We start from the raw sequence: 19,257 nt of genomic DNA on the forward strand, positions 1-19,257 counted from the left end.
CTGCATTGTTTCTTCATTCTCTATGTTTTATTCTCCTTAAAAATAAAGATACCTTTGATTTAAAACTTACCTTGTCTCACCTGATCCATTTGTCTTCCGAGTCACAAGTTGGGCCAACACATCAAGGTGGTCTGGCAATAAGCCCAGTGTCTAGAACCGGTGAGGGGGGAGCGCTTCGGAACCGCTCACGAGCAGTGTGAAATCAAAAACCTATCTCGCACACCACAAGCTCGTTAAAACGACCCCTTACATGTGGAAGCCAGCGATGACCGCCGGTATCCCGTCAGAGAGCGGCGGCCTCCAAGACGCTTGGATCTGTAGGCTTAGTGACTTACCCACAAGACTGGGGCAGAATAAACCCCAGGGTAAAGTCAGGGTTTGAGGCAGTCTACCTCTACCCTAGTTTCGTTGAGTGCATTGAAAGTAACTTACCTGTTGAGGAATAATGTGGACCTTCCATTTAAGAGGGGAGGAAATGTTGTGTATTATGTGTTCTATTGTGTGTTCTCCTCCCACCTGTGGTGGCGCTGTCACAGGAGATAAATGGTTGGGTGTTCTCTGTTAAGTTTAGCTCTCTTTGTTCGGAACTTGCCAGAACTTCCTTTCCTTCCAATAAAGCACTTCATGTTTGAATCTCTGAGTTCTGAGTCCTAAATTGTGTCTAGGTAGAAAGGTACCGACACAACAGTAGATGCACAAGGGTAGGCACATGGGTGTATGAAAAAATGTTAGTGTTAAGCTTCAGTTCTTTTGATGACACAGATAAATGTATTTCTTTGCACCACTTTCCGGTCTGGTCCATTTTTGCCTGCTACCTTGGAAGTGGCTTTGTCACTTGCAGTGAATCATGAGACATTACTTAACCTCGAGCACTGGGGGATTGGGTGAGAGGAATGGCTTGTTCACTGTAGGGATACTTTATGGTGTTTTTTGGGGGGGAGGGGACTTAGTACAGCACGTGGCAGCAATATGGCTACATTGGAGCAAGTTAAGTAAATCTGGCCATGTTGAGGCTATCCCAGGCCTCCCGGGCAGCAATGTGCACCGCTGCTGGTGCCATCTTCACCTCAGGTTCCTCCTCCTCCTCCTCCTCGTCTTCCACCTACTCCGCCTCCTCTGAAGAGGCTGTGCGCTCTGCGCCTTGCTCCGCCTGCAGCTCCAATCCTCGCTGCTGTGCTATGTTGTGCAGCGCGCAGCAAATGACTATGATTCTGGAGGCTCTGACTGGTGCGTACTGAAGGGCTCCTCCAGTTCTGTCAAGGCATCTGAAGCGCATCTTCATCATGCCGATTGTTTGCTCTATGACACATCTGGTGGACATGTGGCTCTCATTATAATGCTCCTGGGCCTCAGTACCTGGCCTCCTCAAGGGTGTCATGAGCCACGTCTTCAGTGGATAGCCCTTGTCTCCAAGCAGCCAGCTGGAAAGTCTGTTTGGAGGAGTGAAGAGCTGAGGGAGGGTGGACTGGCGCAAGATGAAAGAGTCATGGCAGCTGCCAGGGAACTTGGTGCACACATGCATGATGATCTTTTTATGGTTGCAGACGAGCTGCACATTGAGGGAGTGGAAGCCCTTGTGGTTCACAAACACTCCTGGGTGATGATGGGGTGCCCTGATGGCCACATGTGTGCAGTCAATGACGCCCTGCACCCGTGGGAAGCCAGCCAGAGCAGCAAAGCTGAGCACCTGCTCAGTAACACTGGCTTCATCAGTGGCAAAGTTGATATAATTGGCTGACTTGTGAATGATGGCATCGGTCACCTGGGTGATGCATCTGTGGGCGGCCGACTGTGAGATCCTGCAAATATCTGCTGCAGATCCCTGGAAGGAGCCTGAGGTGAAGAAGTTGAGGGCGGTGGTGACTTTGACAGCCACTGGTAAGGCGAGTCCACCAGGTCCTCCGGGCAGCAGGTCTTGCTCCAGCAAACTACAAATGTCTGCGACGACCTGGCGCGATAGCCTGAGCCTCCTGATGCACTGCTGCTCAATTATGTTGAGGAAGCTCATCCTCTGTCTATATACCCTGTGTTGGGGGTATCACCTCCGGTGCGCTGCAGCCCTGTGGTGACCCCCTCTCTCCTGTGGAGCATCAGGTCGTTGAGGAGAAGGCTGCTGGTGTTGTGGCTGCTGCTGCTGCTGGTGTTGTGGCTGCTGCTGCTGGTGGTGGGGCTTATCTTGGTTCGATTCTGAGGTCCAAGGTGAGACAGCATAAGCGGCATCCATGCTGATGTAATAGAGAGCAGGTAAAGCGGAGATCAAAGGGTCAATCCCTCAATGTTGTGATAGTGAGTAGCAATGTGGTGAGAGTGGCTTCTGAGGTTTCAGAAATGACCTGCAAACTGCTGACAGCTAAATCTGTGGACAAAAGGCAAGAACCTTTCCATGAGGCAAGTAATGAGGTGTAATGTTGCAGTATTTATTTGCTTTTCCCAGCTCTCAATGAATGGACTTGCCAATGGCCACTGAGCTTCCACCTCTCCTTCACAGGCGAGGTACCCGAGCTGCGTGAATCCCGTGCTCCTGCAGTAAAAGTCAAAAACTGGCGTTAAAAACCCTCTTGAGGGTCTCTCAACAAGCAGTTAATGACTTGAATGAGGTCACCCGCCTCTGCCGATCGAGTCCATGTCGCACCGTCAGAGCCGCCAGAGTTAAATGCGCGAGGTGGCGGGTTCTTGACGCACTCGCAATTTCTGGAATTTTTACTGCTGACCCGCCCTCAAACCCGCACACTTGGCAACGGGAAAATTCCGACCCAGCAGTTTTAGCACTCAAGTGCTGATTAGACGCAATTTTCATGGAGCAGTTTATGTTGGCTCCTCGCGCCCACTTCCATTGAAGTTGTGGAGTGCTCCGGCTGGCACACAGCGGCACGTTGCAGGATGGCTCCGGGACCGAGGGAGAGGGAGCACAGGTTCTCAGACGCAGCACTGGGAGTCCTGGTGAGGAGGTTCAGAGGAGGAGGGATGTCCTCTCTACCCGCAGGGGGATGGACGCCACCTCGCCCTCTTGTCCATCTCTCCTGCAGTAGCTGGTGCTGCTCTGCCTGGCCTCATGTCCTTCGCCCACTCCTCGTCCAGACCAAGGGGGACCCCGAGCAAGATGCCCATGACCAAGCACTCCCTTTCTCCTAGTGGCTCCTATAAGGCGTCCAATAAGGTGCAGTAGAAAAGCATTTACTTTTTTTAGGTGAAGTCCTGAGAGAATTTGCCGAATAAATGTTGCTCGAGTGTTGATGAAGTCTTGACAAAATTGTCCCAGAACATCTGCCAATGTGTTTCAGAGGTCCCCTTCACAGCTCCAGCAGCAATGAACAAGAAATGGTGATATCCCTTTAAATGGTGATATCCCTTTAAATGGTAATATCCCTTTAAATGGTGATAGCCCTTTAAATGGTGATATCCCTTTAAATGGTGATATCCCTTTAAGTAACGCTTGAAATCAACATCAACGCCATGGTCCTGCTTAAAAATGTTCTTTTCCCCAGATATCCTCCTGCAGCTCCATTCCATGCCTTTCCTGTTTGGCCACAGCAAAAATTTACCTCCCCTTTAAGCCGCCACAGGCCCTCCAGAATCTGCAGCAACACCCAATTGCTCACCTCCGAATTGGCGAGTTGGCTGTGAGAAGGTTGTTTAACGCTACCAGTTTGCTGGTATGCTAATCAAGGGTGATCCCGAAAATGAAATGGATCCCCACTGGCGGCCGTTGCTATTGCCCCACTCACCTCCTGCTAGTTTTATGGGAAAACACCAAAATCGTTGAGCAAGGGGGTGTGGGTTGAGGGAGGAAAATCCATCTTTGGGTCCCCTGCGAAAGGAAGAGATGGCTGCCCTCAGGGCTTGCTTTACAAAACAGCATATTCTCTAACTCAGCATGAGCAATGCCAAAGATGTATTAGTATCATATAAATACAGCTGAGGAGTAGGCCATTTTCCATTTTTTTTACTCAGTGTAAGTGATAAGCATTTCCAGCTCAAATATAGGGGGTCATTCTCCTGACGGTGCATATCAGAAATTTAGCGGTGCACTCACTAGGAGCATGAATGGGAAAAATGACTTGCGTAAAGTAATGGTGCCACTGATTAATGCATTGGCCTAGATTTTGTGATAGAAATAACGGTGCGGCTATCAGCGCTCACCGTTATTATGGAGTAAATCAGGCAGCAACTTCCCGAGTCCGCACATGTGCAGTTAAATGAGGAAATCCGGTTTTAACTCCACAGTGTGCGTGTGATGTCACCGACAGGTCCCCTGCCCGGAAGTCAGCCTGATTGACAGGCTTGGCTTCCAGTCGGGTGGGAAACACTGCAGAAGGGGCTGCAGCCCCAGGTAGGTCAGATCCCTGAGCCCAAGGGAGCGATCCCGGGGGTAGGGTTTGTATGTGGGGAGGGGGCTGATGGTGGGGGGGGGTGCTTGGTGGGTCGGGAGGAAACACTCCTGCTTCTCCCGGCCCACAAGGAGTGCTCCCTGAGGCTGTCCTCGCCTCACTGCGGCTGCCAGGAATCCCGAGGCCGGGGAACCCCAGCCAGCAACGTTGGTTAATTCTGAGGCTTCCGGCTTCATTATCATATCCACAGTGCCAACCCGCCTCCTTGGAGCAGGTTGGTTGCCCGTCCTCTGACCCGCCTCCGTTAAAAATGGATGTGGGCAGGTTGGCGACAGGTTGGGGTCGGGATTCAGATTTTTAACACATTGACCTCCCACCCGACCCAAACCTGCCTGTTTTTTGGGGTTAAAATTCCCCCCTGTGTGTCTCAGTGAGGATTCTTCAATCTGATTGGTTGAAGAGCCATGCTGTTGCTTGTCCTGCTCACACACGCCACAGATCCCCTGTAGAGGACACCATGCTGGCAATAAGAATATAAGAATACAAGAATCAGGAGCAGGAGTAGGCCACATAGCCCTTCGAGCCAGCTCTGCCATTCAATAAGATCATGGCTAATCTTCAACCTCAACTACACCTTCCTGCCCGATCCCCATATTCCTTGATTCCCCCAGCATCCAAATGATCTCTAGTAACTGCAAGTTACCACTCAAAAGCCCGCGAAAAGTCAGGGAGAGGAAATCAGCCGGTGTCATAAGAGAACATAAGAACATAAGAAATAGGAGCAGGAGTAGGCCAATCGGCCCCTCGAGCCTGCTCCACCATTCAACAAGATCATGGCTGATCTGATCCTAACCTCAAATCTTCTATCACTCTGCATCCACCCGAACCCATGTGATCTCCCGGGAGAGGCGAAAAACCAGATAAAGACCCAATGGCCAATTTGGGAGAAAAAAATCTGGGAAATTCCTCTCCGACCCATCTAGGCGATCGAAATTCTTCCAGGAGATCACTCTGTCCCTATATTTTCTACAGTACTTACCTTCTGTAAAGGCGATCTCCACCCCAGCCAGGTGTCCCTATTCCTCATCACTATTCAACAACCCCTACAAAGGTCTTTGTATGTGAATCAGGTGAGGAAAGGATTGGGCTCAATTATGAAGCTCTACATGACTAAATAGTCTGCCATCTCTCACTGGTTTGTCCCACAATTGAAGAATGCCTCAGTAAAGGAAGAATGCCTTCTGGGTAGGAGGGGAATTGAGAAAATTAGTGAGTGAAGTAAAATATGCATATCATTGCATACTTCCTCAGATTCGCTCAGAAATTATCTCAATTTTAACCTGTGAGAAGAAAACTCCTGTGTTTAAAAAATGGGAATTTCCTTGAGGGTTCTCCTATACGCCACCATAAGTTTGGCAGAAGATTCGCAGAAACGCCGTTTACACATCTGTCTGGGGTTTCTGCCATCTTCCACTGAGGTTACGGTGACTGATTGGTAGAACCCCCAAAGCAATTCCCAGTGTTTGTCTTTATTTCTGTTTCCAACTCTCTATGCTTATGGTCTGAGCTTAGCCAATTAATTCCAAGTTACAAACCATTTTATGTAATAATTTTTTGTCTAGCAGTAACTGGAATAAAGTTGGCCAGACTCATAGGATCTTTAGTACTACCAAAGAGAGGAAACATCTACCCATCTGCCTGGGCTGAATTGGAATTCAGGTCCAAGGTGTGATAAAACACTAATAGCCCACTATGGCACCCAATCCACAGATGCCTACTGACCTAACGCTGTGGCAAACCAATATCTTTATCCTGGAACAGAGCACGAATTCACAAGAGTTGATGCTGTTGGCTAGAGACCAGTCTTGACCTCTGGGACCTGAGTTTAATCTATCCCTGACAGAAAGGATTAAAAGTTCCTGAGGTGTCGCTGATGGACAGACTCTTCAATAAAACAAGACAGGATTGGTATACGCAGCACAAAACTTTCCCGCAGTTCACAGTTCATACTGGGCACAAAAATGAACAACAGTTAACTTCTTGAGTAGCAACAGAAAATGCTGGAAAAACTCAGCAGGCCAGGCAATATCCGTGGAGAGAAAATAGAGTCAACATTTCAGGTCAAACCCTTTGTCAAGTTAACTTCTTGAGATTGCTTCTACTGCCCAGGTAGTAAGGATCAGATCATCAGGAAATTGTCATTCATATATTTTTATTATTACTTACAATAGTACCAGAAGGAAAACCCGATAAAGCTGAAGTTTACATTTGACTCATTCTAAGACAATTTTTTGTATTTGCTACTGCTAATGCACTATATACAAATCGAGTTAAATCTTATAGTATAAAATATATAATCTAACTTTAGAGAAAAATACTTCTCATGTAAGAATTACCAACCGAAAGATACATCCAAACAGATTATTTTTTTTAAGTGATCCGAAAGCATTATTTTAACTTCAAGGGAGTGAATCATATAAATAAAATGTTCTTCCAGTAGCTGTTTTGTATGATATAGATGATGTATTCATAATACAGCAGCTTTCATTGTCATTTTAATTATATGAATCGTAAAATTATACCACACAAGAGGCCATTCGGCCCATCGTGCCTGTACCGGCTCTCTGAAAGAGCTATCCAATTAGTCCCACTCCCCTGCTCTTTCCCCATAGCCCTGCAATTTTTTCCCCATTCAAGTATTTATCCAATTGCCTTTTGAAAGTTTGAATCTGCTTCCACAATCCTTTCAAGCAGTTCATTCTAGATTATAACAACTCACATATCAACATGCTACAAATTAGAACTGCAATAAAATATAATCACAAAAGAAAATTGAAGGTACAGGCATGGAAATAATCATATTATTGAAAACCAAAATTTTTGAGTTATTGTTTAAAACAGGTATTTTGTGATCCTAACAATATATTTTGCATTATAGACTCCATCAGGCTTCCCAAAGCCTTTGAGTTAAATGACAAAATCAGACTCCAAGTCAGACACCTTGGCTGCAGATTCCCAAACGGCAAGCTTCACAATGGTTCTTCTCGTGCGGACCCTCCAGGTCGACATCCCTTCTGAACGCAGTGCTGTATTCTCCAATTCTTTCGTTATAACATCGTTGGCGGATCTTGGTCATTAACCGTTCAAGAACTTGACAGATGTTTTCTTCACTGCAAAAAGGTTCTACAAAATTTGCATCTTCATTATGGATCTTTCGACACTGCTGCTTGAAGAATCGGACCTTCACCTCTCCTCTCCCATTCTGCAGTCTCATATTAAAATGCATTAGAGCCTTTGCAGAAGCCCATGAATTGGAACAAGTTGAACAACGAAATCTGGGAATAAAGAATTAAAAGATCAGAACCTTGTCTCCCTGTTGCTACAAAAACAAGGTCATTCACTCAAGGTCCTGGTTCCTTTTCAAAATCAGCACACAAGGATGTGGCTGAGAAATGTAGGTCTTTTGCCAGCGTTAAAACTAATGCTATAGGACATATTTTCCTCTGTTCACCTAATGTTAGCAAAAAATAAACATTGACATGACTAAGAAACCTTTCAGTAGGTGCTCTCAGCTATGCTAGGGTTTAGTCCCACAGTGCCAGTCACTCTCTGATACTTCACCCGAGTAGCCATTCTCTAAAGAGTGACTGTCAACAGGCTATTTCATTGGGCAGAGCAACACAGTTGAGCCCCAATTCTGCCTCACCTGCATATTTTCCATTGTAAGATTACAAGAAAGAAAGACTTGCATTTATATAGCGTCTTTCACGACCACCGGACGTCCCAAAGCGCTTTACAGCCAATTAAGTACTTTTTGAAGTGTAGTCACTGTTGTAATGTAGGAAACATGGCAGCCAATTTGCATACAGCAAGCTCCCACAAACAGCAATGTGATAATGACCAGATAAACTGTTTTAGTGATGTTGTTTGAGGGATAAATATTGACCAGGACACCAGGGATAACTCCCCTGCTATTCTTCTAAATAGTGCCATGGGATCTTTTACATCCACCTGGGAGAGTAGACGGGGCCTTGGTTTAACGTCTCATCCAAACGACGGCACCTCCGATAGTGCAGCACTCCCTCAGTACTGCACTGGAGTGTCAGCCTAGATTTTTGTGCTCAAGGATATCACTGAGCGGCTGCAGAACATTCTGAGGCAGAAGGGTGAACAGCCAGAGGTCGTGGTCCATATCAGTACCAACGACATAGGTAGAAAGAGGGGAGGTCCTGCAGGCAGATTTCAGGAAGCTAGGAAAGAGATTAAAAAGCAGGACCTCAAAGGTAGTAATCTCTAGATTACTCCCGGTGCCACGCACTAGTGAGTATAGAAATAGGAGGATAGCGCAGACGAATGTGTGCGGGAGGGAGGGCTTTAGATTCCTGGGACATTGGGATCGGTTCTGGGGGAGGTGTGACCTGTACAGGCCGGACGGGTTGCACTTCACCAGGGCCGGAACCAATATCATCGCGGGGAGGTTTGCTAGTGCTGTTGGGGAGAGTTTAAACTAATTTGGCAGGGAGATGGGCACCAGGATGTAACATTAGAAAGGGTAAATAAAGTGCTCAAAGGATTGGGAGAGGCAGAGAGCACTAAAGTAAGAAATAGTAAGGTATTAGGTGGGGTCAAGCGAACAGAGAATACAGGATGGTCTAAGATGGGTTTACAGTGTATGTGAACGCATGAAGCACAGTAAACAAGGTAAGTGAGCTGCAGGCACAAATAGACACATGGGAATATGATGTTGTGGCACTAACTAAGACCTGGCTCAAAAAATGGCAGGATTGGGTATTAAATATTCTTGGTTATTAAGTGTTTAACAAAGATAGGTAAGGAAAGATAGGAGGTGGTGTGGCAGTATTGGTCAAGGAGAATGTTACAGTGCTGGAGAGGGAGGATGTCCTGGAGGGGTCAAGGACAGAATCTATGTGGATAGAGTTAAAAAAGAATAGAGGTGCCATTACACTACTAGGTGTATTCTATAGACCACCAAATAGTGGGAAAGATATGGAGGAGCAAATTTGCAGAGAAATTACAGAGAGGTGCAAGAGCTATAGATTAGTAATAATGGGGGACTTCAACTGTCCTAATATAGACTGGGATCATAATAGTGTTAAGGGCAGAGAAGGGGAAGAATTTCTGAAGTGTGTTCAGGAGAACTTTCTTGATCAGTATGTTTCCGGCCCGCCGAGGGAGGAGGCATTGCTGGATCTGGTTCTGGGGAATGAGATAGGGCAAGTGGAGCAAGTGTCAGTAGGTGAACATTTAGGGAACAGCGATCATAGTATCATAAGGTTTAGATTAGCTATGGAAAAGGACAGGGAACAATCTAGAGTAAAAATGTTTAATTGGGAGAAGGCCAATTTCAGTGGGATGAGAACGGATCTGGCCCAGGTAAACTAGAATCAAAGATTGGCAGGCAAAGCTGTAATGGGATAATGGGCTGCCTTTAAAGAGGAAATAGTTCGGGTACAGTCGAGATACATTCCCTTAATGGGGAAAGGCAGGGCAACTAATGTCAGGGGTCCCTGGATGATGAAAGAGATAGAGATATGATGAAGCAGAAAAAGACCGTGTATGACAGTTGCAAATACATCTGAGCATCAGGCTATATATAGAAAGGTCAGAGGAGAAGTGAAAAAGAAAATAAGAGGGGCAAAGAGAGGGTATGAGAATAGAATGGCAGCCAACATAAAAGGTAATCCAAAAGTCTTCTATAGGCATATAAATAGCAAAAGAGTAGTAAGAGGAGGGATTTGGCCGATTAGGGACCAAAAAGGAGACCTATGGATGGAGGCAGAGGGTATGGCTGAGGTACTAAATGAGTACTTTGCATCTGTCTTCACCAAGGAAGAGCATGCTGCCATAGATATAGTAAAGGAGGAGGTAGTGGAGATACTTGATAGGATAAAAATTGATCAAGAGGAGCTATTAGAAAGGCTGGATGTACTTAAAGTAGATAAATCACCAGGAGCGGATGGGATGCATCTTAGGGTGCTGAGAGAATTGAGGGAGGAAATCATGGAGGTACTGGCCATAATATTCCAATCCTCCTTAGATATGGAGGTGAGGCCAGAGGACTACAAATGTTACAGCATTCTTCAAAAAAAGGTATAAAGATAAACCCAGCAACTACAGGCCAGTCAGTTTGACCTTGATAGTGGGGAAGCTTTTAGAAACAATAATCAGGGACAAAATTAACAGTCACATGGACAAGTGTGGATTAATTAAGGAAAGCCAGCATGGATTTGTTAAAGGCAAATCGTGTTTAACTAACTTGATTGAGAAAGGGTTGATGAGGGTAATGCGGTTGACACAGGGCTGGATTTTCATTGGGCTGTGGAGTCAGGATTGGAGGCGTGTGGGGGTTTAAAATCCTGAAATCGGGGGTCCCGACCCCATCCCACACCCAACCCACCTCCATGCCAGTTTCAAAGGAGACGGGTACCTGCCCCGCACTGGGACCCGCCTCCCCGAGGTGGGAAGGGGATTAGTGCCAATTAACTGCCTGTTAACAGGTAGTTAACAGGCAGTTTTTAGCCTAATCCCTATTTTCATTGTTGAAATGTGGGATTCCCGACGGCTCCAAACCACGCCAAGTTAGCGAGGCGGGCCATCGGGATGAAGGGCTCGGAGGGTTCGAGATGTCCGGTGTTCAGGTGAGTGATGGGTGCATGAGTGCAGAGGTAAGTGTGTTTGGTCTGTGTAAAGTGTTTAAAGAAGTTCTACTAACCTTTACTTACCTTTACAGCCTTCCTTCCTTCAGGTCTCGGGAGTCCCTCATCTCACCGGCACAGAAAGCAGAATGGCCGCGATCTGTCAAAATCTGCAGCCTCTGCTTTCTGTTCCGGGGAGATCTCTAAATCATCCTGAGAGGAAGGAATTAACCTGGAGTACAGATTGTCAGTGTTTGACAGCTTCAAACAGCTGTGAAACCCTGATATTTCATCTGTCAAAAGGTCTTGACAGATGAAATTTCAATCTGTGATGTCACCTGTTGCCGGGTGGCCCTTAATTGGCCTGCTGAGCCCACTGGGCGGGCTCAACAAGGTCAATCAAGTATAAATCATGTGGGTTGGCTAGAACTCGATGGAGGCAGGACTACAACCCCAAAAATTGTAGTCCCGCTTCCTACTCGCCTCCTCAATGAAAATCCAGTCCATAGTGTACATGGATTTCCAAAAGGTGTTCGACAAAGTGCCACATAATAGCAAAGTTGAAGCCCATGGAATAAAAGGGACAGTGGCAGCATGGATACAGAATTGGCTAAGTGACAGGAAACAGAAAGTAGTGGTGAACGGTTGTTTTTCAGACTGGAGGAAGGTATACAGTGGTGTTCCCCAGGGATCGGTTCTGGGACCACTGATTTTCTTGATATATATTAATGACTTGGACGTGGGTATAAAATGCACAATTTCAAAATTTGCAGATGACACGAAACTTGGAAGTAGAGTGAACAGTGAGGAGGATAGTGATAGACTTCAGGAAGACATAGACAGGCTGGTGAAATGGGCGGACACATGGCAAATGAAATTTAACACAGAAAAGTGTGAAGCGATACATTTTGGTAGAAAGAATGTGGAGAGGACATATAAACTAAATGGTACAATCGGATTTCCAGCATCCGCAGTATTTTGCTATTGCATTGTCTAGCTAATTCCTCAACACGGTAAATTTGGCATGGTCCCAATTCAAGCGGAGCACCCCTATTTATATATTTTAATGAAGACAGCGTTCATTTCAGGCAGCTGCGAGGGTGCGCCTTAAGCAATACTGCAGCGGCCATTTCTTGTGCGCACTTCTGGCACGGGACCTCCCACTACAAATTTGGTAAGTGGAACGTCAATTTTGCTCTCAAAAACTCGACAAAACGCAGAAGAATTTCTACACCATGGTCTTTTCAAATACCTCAGACCTCTGACATTCAGGATTATCCTTATGGCTCATCTCTGAACTGCCTCCAGCTCTTGAATGTCTCCCTTGTATTTCAATGGGAAGACTGAACATAGTACTTAAGGTGCTGATCTGACCAAAGCATTATTTGATCATAACTTGCTCCGCCTCTTTTGGCTTTATGCTTCAGCATTGTCTTTGCTTTGTTGATTGCTTCTCTGCTGTGGTTGGGTATGTTGACCATCAAGTATAATGGCTCTCTTTCAATTGCATCTTGGCTATTTCAACGCCATTCATAGAGTATGTGTGCTGCCCATTTTCTTCCTATTTGCAGTACTTTGCACTTGTCCATATTAAATTTCATTTGCCATTGTTCTACCCAATTACATCTTTTGTCCAACCCATTTAGTATTTCCCGAACTGCCTCCTCAGAATCAACCTATACCCATTTGTATTGAATTTCTAAATCCAAGTTATTGATGCAAATTGAAACAAAAATAAGCAAATTAGAAGCAATACAGATACTGGGGAACCCCACTCAGCCCTTCCACCATCTCAACAGGAGGACAAAGGGATTAATTAAGAAGGGAAAAATAGAATGAGAGTAAGCTTGCAGGGAACATAAAAACTGACTGTAAAAGCTTTTATAGATATGTGAAGAGAAAAAGATTGGTGAAGTCAAACGTAGGTCCCTTGCAGTCAGAATCAGGGGAATTTATAATGGGGAACAAAGAAATGACAGACCAATTAAATACATATTTTGGTTCCGTCTTCACAAAGGAGGACACAAATAACCTCCCAGAGATGTCGGGGAACACAGGGTCTAATGAAAGGGAGGAACTGAAAGAAATCAGTATTTGTAGGGAAATGGTGTTAGGGAAATTGACGGGATTGAAGGCCGATAAATCTCCAGGGCCTGATAATCTACATCCTAGGGTATTTAAGGAAGTGGTCCTAGAAATAATAGATGCATTGCTGATCATCTTCCAACATTCGATGGAATCTGGAACAGTACCCATGGATTGGAGGGTAGCTAATGTTACCCCACTATTCAAAAAAGGTGGTAGAGAGAAAACGAGAGAAAACCGGTAAGCCTGACATCGGTAGTGGGGAAAATGCTAGAGTCCATTATAAAAGGTGTAATAGCAGAGCACTTGGAAAACAGTGACAGGATCGGACAAAGTCAACATGGATTTACAAAAGGTAAATCGTGCTTCACTAATCTACTGTAATTTTTTGAGGATGTAACTGGTAAAATAGATAAGGGAGAACCAATGGATGTGGTGTATTTGGACTTTCAAAAGGCTTTCAATAAGGTCCCGCATAAGAGAATAGCGTGTAAAGTTAAGGCACATGGGATTGGGGGCAAGGTATTGACTTGGATAGAGAATTGGTTGGCAGACAGAAAGCAAAGAGTTGGAATAAACGGGTCTTTTTCCAAGTGGCAGGCAGTGACTAGTGGGGTACCGCAGGGATCGGTCCTTGGACCCCAGCTATTCACAATATATATTAATGATCTAGACATGGGAACTAGATGTAATATCTCCAAGCTTGCAGATGACACAAAGCTGGGTGGGTGTGTGTGCTGTGAGGAGGATGCCGAGAAACTCCAGGATGATTTGGACAGGTTGGGTGATTGGGCAGAAGCATGGCAGATGCAATATAACATGGATAAATGTGAGGTTATCCACTTTGGTGTCAAAAACAGGAAGGCAGATTATTATATGAATGGCAATAGATTGGGAGAAGGGTAAGTGCAACGAGACCTGGGTGTCCTTGTGCACCAGTCGCTGAAGGTAAGCATGCAGGTGCAGCAGGCGGTTAAGAAGACAAATGGTATGTTGGCCTTCGTAGCGAGAGGGTTTGAGTACAGGAACAAGGATGTCTTGCTGCAGTTGTACAGGGCCTTGGTGAGACCATACCTTGAGTATTGTGTGCAGTTTTGGTCACCTTATCTGAGGAAGGATGTTCTTGCCATGGAGGGTGTTCAGCGAAGATTCACCAGACTGATACCTGGGATGGCAGGAATGACGTATGAGGAGAGATTGGGTCAATTGGGCTTATACTCACTGGAGTTTAGAAGAATGAGAGGGGATCTCATTGAAACTTATAAAATTCTGACAGGACTGGACAGACTAGATGCAGGAAGGATGTTCCCGATGGTCGAGGAGTCTAGAACCAGGGGTCACAGTCTAAGGATAAGGGGTAAGCCATTTAGGACAGAGATGAGGAGGAATTCCTTCACCCAGAGAGTGGTGAACCTGTGGAATTCTCTACCACAGAAGGTAGTAGAGGCCAATTCATTAAATATATTCAAGAAGGAGTTGGGTATATTTCTTAAGGCTAAAGGGATCAAGGGATATGGGGAGAAAGCAGGGACAGGGTACTGAATTTGGATGATCAGCCATGATCACATTGAATGGCGGAGCAGGCTCGAGGGGCCGAATGGCCTACTCCTGCTCCTATCTTCTATGTTTCTATGTTTCTAACATCACTACTCTAACAAGTGCCCACTCTTTTCTACCCTTCAGTAAATGTCTTATCTTCTTCTGAATCCACGTTCACTGCTGTTTACTGGTTATTATTGTAGAAATAATCCTCACATTTAATCCCAATAATAAATTCTCTCACTTTACATGGCTATTGAAGTAACTTTGCCAAACTTCCTGGGGATGGAAAGATTTTTTAAGTGATCACCCTTCTCATCAGGGACAATGCACTGACCTGCTCAGTGACCTCATCCCATACACACCTTGCTGCAACCTTCTGAGGAATGTAAGCAGTTTTTGATCCTAGCCCAATTGTTAGACGGACGGTTCGAATCGCCCCCGCCTTACGAAAGTTCTATACCCAGGAATTATTATTCAGAGTGTAAATGGAATAAGTCATGGACAGGAATGCTTCGGTGAAAAATCTTACTTATATTTATTTGGTCTAAAATACACTGGCTAAAACATGCACTACTAAACAAAATCACTGTCTCTGTGGAGAATAAAATCCAGGTTACAAACAACATACATACAGTACAAAACTGGGGACTATAACAAGCAGTAATTCCCTTGTTGCTATGGTGGACTCTAATTCCACCCCTACCAACGAATTACCCAGTCGCATAAACCCCTTCACCTGGCTGAACCAAACGAAGCTCCCACCCTCGGAATAGCCCAAAAACTTCACTTCTGAGAAACTCTGAGCCCTTACAGCTCACCCAGCTCGCCTGGGATATCGGGTTACCGGCTTGGGTTACTCAAGGCTATGCTTACCGCCACACATGGTCGGTTTTGATCGCTCCACTCGGCGGCCTCTCTGGTACTTCTTGTTAGGTCGATCTTGTTGGAGTGGGAGCGAGAGAGAGAATGGTGGAAAAGGATCTATCTTTATAGGAGTCTGGCTACCACTATCTTTCCCGCCAATCTTTAAAGTCCTTGGCCTAGAAATTCGGTGGGCTGCGCCATCAGTTAGCGCCTAAAGAGGGCACTCAGTGGCTTTAGCGCCACTGGCCACGCCTCCCGCGAAATTTAGCGGGGCGCTAATGGCGGCATTAGCCTGTAGCGCTGCGCCACCACCGATGACGTCATCGGTGTGCGCAGCACCCTGCTACCGCCCCGAACACGATATTGGGTTCGCGCCCCCCCCCCCGTAGCACCAGTCGCAAATCGCGACCGGTTCAGGGGGGCCTACCTGTGGCGGTAGTGGCGCAAATTAAAGGGGAGGTGCGGGGCGGCCATTTTTTCTGTGGCCGCCTGCCAGCACCTCCTCACGCTGCCCTCCCCGGCCTCCTGATCCCCCCCCCCCCCGGGCAGCGCCGGCTGTGTCCCGAGAGCCCGGCACTTCTCCTCGGTGCCGGGCTCTTTTGCCGGCACTCGCGATCGGTGATCGCGCTGGTGCAGGCCCCTCCCCTTTAAGAAGGGGAGGAAGGCCTGCAGTACCGCAGCGTGCCGTGCCGCAGCGTGTGCCGCTGCGGCACATTGTGCTGCGATATTCAGTTTCAGCGCCCCAAGAGGGATGCGGGGTGCCTCGAGCAGCGCCCCGCGTCCCTCTTGGGGTGCTCAAACTGAATATCGCGCTGGCGCTCCCGGCTCCTTCCAGGGCGGGACTTCCGCCGCCCAGGCGAGCTTGGCGCCCCAAACGCGGCGCCACCAAATTTTTAGCCCCTTTTGTTTCTAAGCACTCCGGTGCTTAATCAATGATGGGTCATCATCGGACCCATGAATATTTCGTGATTGGATTAATGGCCCTAAGTCTGGGACATATCTTTCAGTCTTTGTGTTGGGAAAAACTGGCTCCTCTTCGGCTGGCAGAGGCTAGTGGGTTCATTGTTCTGCTTCTCTTCTGAGATGGAGGTGAGAAGTGCTTTTGCATATTAGAGTGGCCTTTTAATAAGTTCAAGTTCAATGGCCCCCTTCCTTTTTCCAGGACTGTCGGGCGAACCCATACATTCTGGATGACTGACAGTTCTTTTGTCACAGCCAACTGCCATGCGTTCTCTGGAGTTTTAACAAACCAGTCCCCCACGCATCTGCACAGGGTGATCCCATCACAGGGAAAACACCCTCAGCCCATAAAATCCACAAAAATATTCTCGACCGAGTCCATTCTTCAAACAGAGACTTTGCGATCTCTTCAGGAAGATGTCCGTCAGATCCAAATATGACAATTCTGCTTTGCTGCACCGCCAGCAGTATTACCTTTCTGTCCCTCTCTGTAAAAGGAGCACTGCTCACTCTGTCATGGCACCTTACACTTCTTTCTTCCAAGTCCATCTGCTCCGTTGTTGGGGCAGTTACACATTGCACAGTTCTCCATTAAAGAGCCTCAATAGCTCTTTAAATCTCCTGCTGTATGAATATCCCGCCCCTGTGGCAACTATCTTCCCTGCAGAGCACCCATCGCCACAGGGGACACATGAATAGTTAAATAAACAAACTGCACAAGATAACACGAGATCTACGAATTGTGACATGCATGTGTTTGCCTATGGTCACCATCCGCGCAACATGATCGTAACATTTTATCATTAATAACTTTTGATATATTATCAAAATAAATAAACAGCTGGTATATATTGTAGCACAGCAATTTGATATTCCAGCACTTCATTATTATGACTAGTAGGATACAAGTTATACTAAGATTTTCCCACACTGAGATTGGGAGGGAGAAAATCAATAGGTGAGTCACCTCGAGTCACTCTCACGTAGCTGGCTCAGGTATGTAATCAGTATCTGTGCTAAATCAAGTCAAAGAATCTCTTTTCTACTTCTATCTCTCTGCCTCTTACTCCTCCCTACAAATTTCAGTTACTTTTTTAGATAAATGCCATCCTCTCAGGAATCCTGACACCACATTCATACATTTATACATAACCATCATGCACCTGCTTTTCTTTATTTAGGTTTCATACATGTTGTAATCCTTTCCTTCCTATGGACTATGGCTGAAATGCAACTCTACGTTGAAGTACAGGTACTGTGCAAATTACAGGTAGACTACCCTTTATCCGGACTTCCGAAAACCGAAACCCTCTAAAAACCTTCGGTTTTTTCGTTCAGCGTAAGTCGTGCGTACGACTTACGCTGAACGAAAAACCTTCGGTTTTTAGAGGGTTCCGGTTGCGGAAGTTCGGATAAAGGGTAAGTCGTGCGCACGACCCCCGCCGACCCCCCCCGCCAGCCCCGACAACCGCCAGCCGCCGACCCCGCCAGCCCCGACAACCGCCGACCCCCCCGCGGACCCCGCCAGCCCCGACAACCGCCGACCCCGCCAGCCGCCGACCCCCCCGCGGACCCCGCCGGCCCCGACAACCGCCGACCCCGCCAGCCCCGACAACCGCCGACCCCCCCGCGGACCCCGCCAGCCCCGACAACCGCCGACCCCCCCCGCGGACCCCGACAACCGCCGACCCCCCCCCCCGCGGACCCCGACAACCGCCGACCCCCCCCCGCGGGCCCCGCCAGCCGCCGACCCCCCCGCGGACCCCGCCAGCCCTGACAACCGCCGACCCCCCCCCCGCGTACCCCGCCGGCCCCGACCCCGACTGACTTACGCTGAGCGTCAGCGTAAGTCGTGCGCACGACCCCCCGCCGACCCCCCCGCGGACCCCCGCCGACCCACCTTCCGAAATCCGAAATTCTCCTTTATCCGAAACTCGGCTGGTCCCGAGGTTTTCGGATAAAGGATAGTCTACCTGTATCTGACTTTGAGTTCTGAAAATATCAAAGAACCCCCAAAAGGGGGTATGTTCGGTCTGCACCACTCTCCACCTTAGAGAATATTAGCTGTTGCTATTCCCTTTAAAAAATGAGTCAACAGTATCTTGTACATTTGACTCGGTTGCCCTGCCTCTATTGCACTCCAGGACAGGCGTGCAGGTTCTGATCTTGTTTTCCATTGCACATACTCCATACCTTGCAAATGTAGATGTCTTGTACAAACTCCATCCTGCTGGTGTTGCCTTTGGTGATAAGTCATCATCTTGTGTAATAGTCCAGCCATCAGAGAGTGCCAGATCCGATACCTTACTGTTAAACAATTGAACCCAATTTGTGTTCATTTTAATTTTTTTAGTCTAAAACTTCACTGAAACTTAAAAAAAAAACAGCAGCCAAGGAACCTTCTCCAAGTTTTCTTCAATTTTCAGTCTCGTCTGTTAATTTTGTATCTCCTCTCAGTACTATCACAGTAACTATGCAGCCGCAGTAAGGAACACAGTAATAATTAGGATCTTCTGCTCACTTTACAATGCCTTGCTCTGTTATCCTGTCATAACAACAACAGAATGAACCAAATGGGAGATTGAGGTCTTTAAATAGTTGAGACTAACCATGCCCTCAGGCAGCTAGGAGGGATAAACAAGCAAATTTCACTTCACTATGAGTGTTACAAGGAAACTGAAACTGATACCAAACAGCGTCACAGTCTGCTGCTGTTTTGGAAATGCACATGAAAGGGAAGGCCAGCAAACTCGGATACTAATCTGGCAACACTTTGTTCCTTTTTGTTATAGAATTCTCAATACTTTGATCACCGAGTTTAA

General features: G+C 46.8%; 1 protein-coding gene across 1 annotated transcript; it reads right to left on the minus strand.

Moving 5' to 3' along the window:
• Positions 1-6,523: 6,523 nt before the first annotated feature.
• Positions 6,524-19,049, minus strand: LOC147115624 (receptor-transporting protein 3-like). The gene is made up of 2 exons (XM_085990050.1): positions 18,629-19,049; positions 6,524-7,663 (listed from the first exon to the last, which is right to left on the minus strand). The coding sequence occupies exons 1-2, from the start codon at positions 18,772-18,774 to the stop codon at positions 7,321-7,323; spliced, it is 489 nt and encodes a 162-aa protein (XP_085846176.1). The 5' UTR covers positions 18,775-19,049; the 3' UTR covers positions 6,524-7,320.
• Positions 19,050-19,257: the final 208 nt, after the last annotated feature.

The sequence above is a fragment of the Somniosus microcephalus genome, chromosome 6 (assembly GCF_052327205.1).
Source record: "Somniosus microcephalus isolate GS21.2 chromosome 6, FLI_Smic_1.0, whole genome shotgun sequence".
NCBI lineage: Eukaryota > Metazoa > Chordata > Chondrichthyes > Squaliformes > Somniosidae > Somniosus > Somniosus microcephalus.

What these genes read in the sequence shown, in the direction of transcription:
- LOC147115624 (XM_085990050.1), bottom strand. Translation starts at nt 18,774, where the DNA reads ATGAACACAAATTGGGTTCAATTGTTTAACAGTAAGGTATCGGATCTG. An exon ending in AAGACATCTACATTTGCAAG is followed by an intron (nt 7,664 to 18,628) that starts GTATGGAGTATG and finishes CTTTATTCCCAG; the next exon opens with ATTTCGTTGTTCAACTTGTT.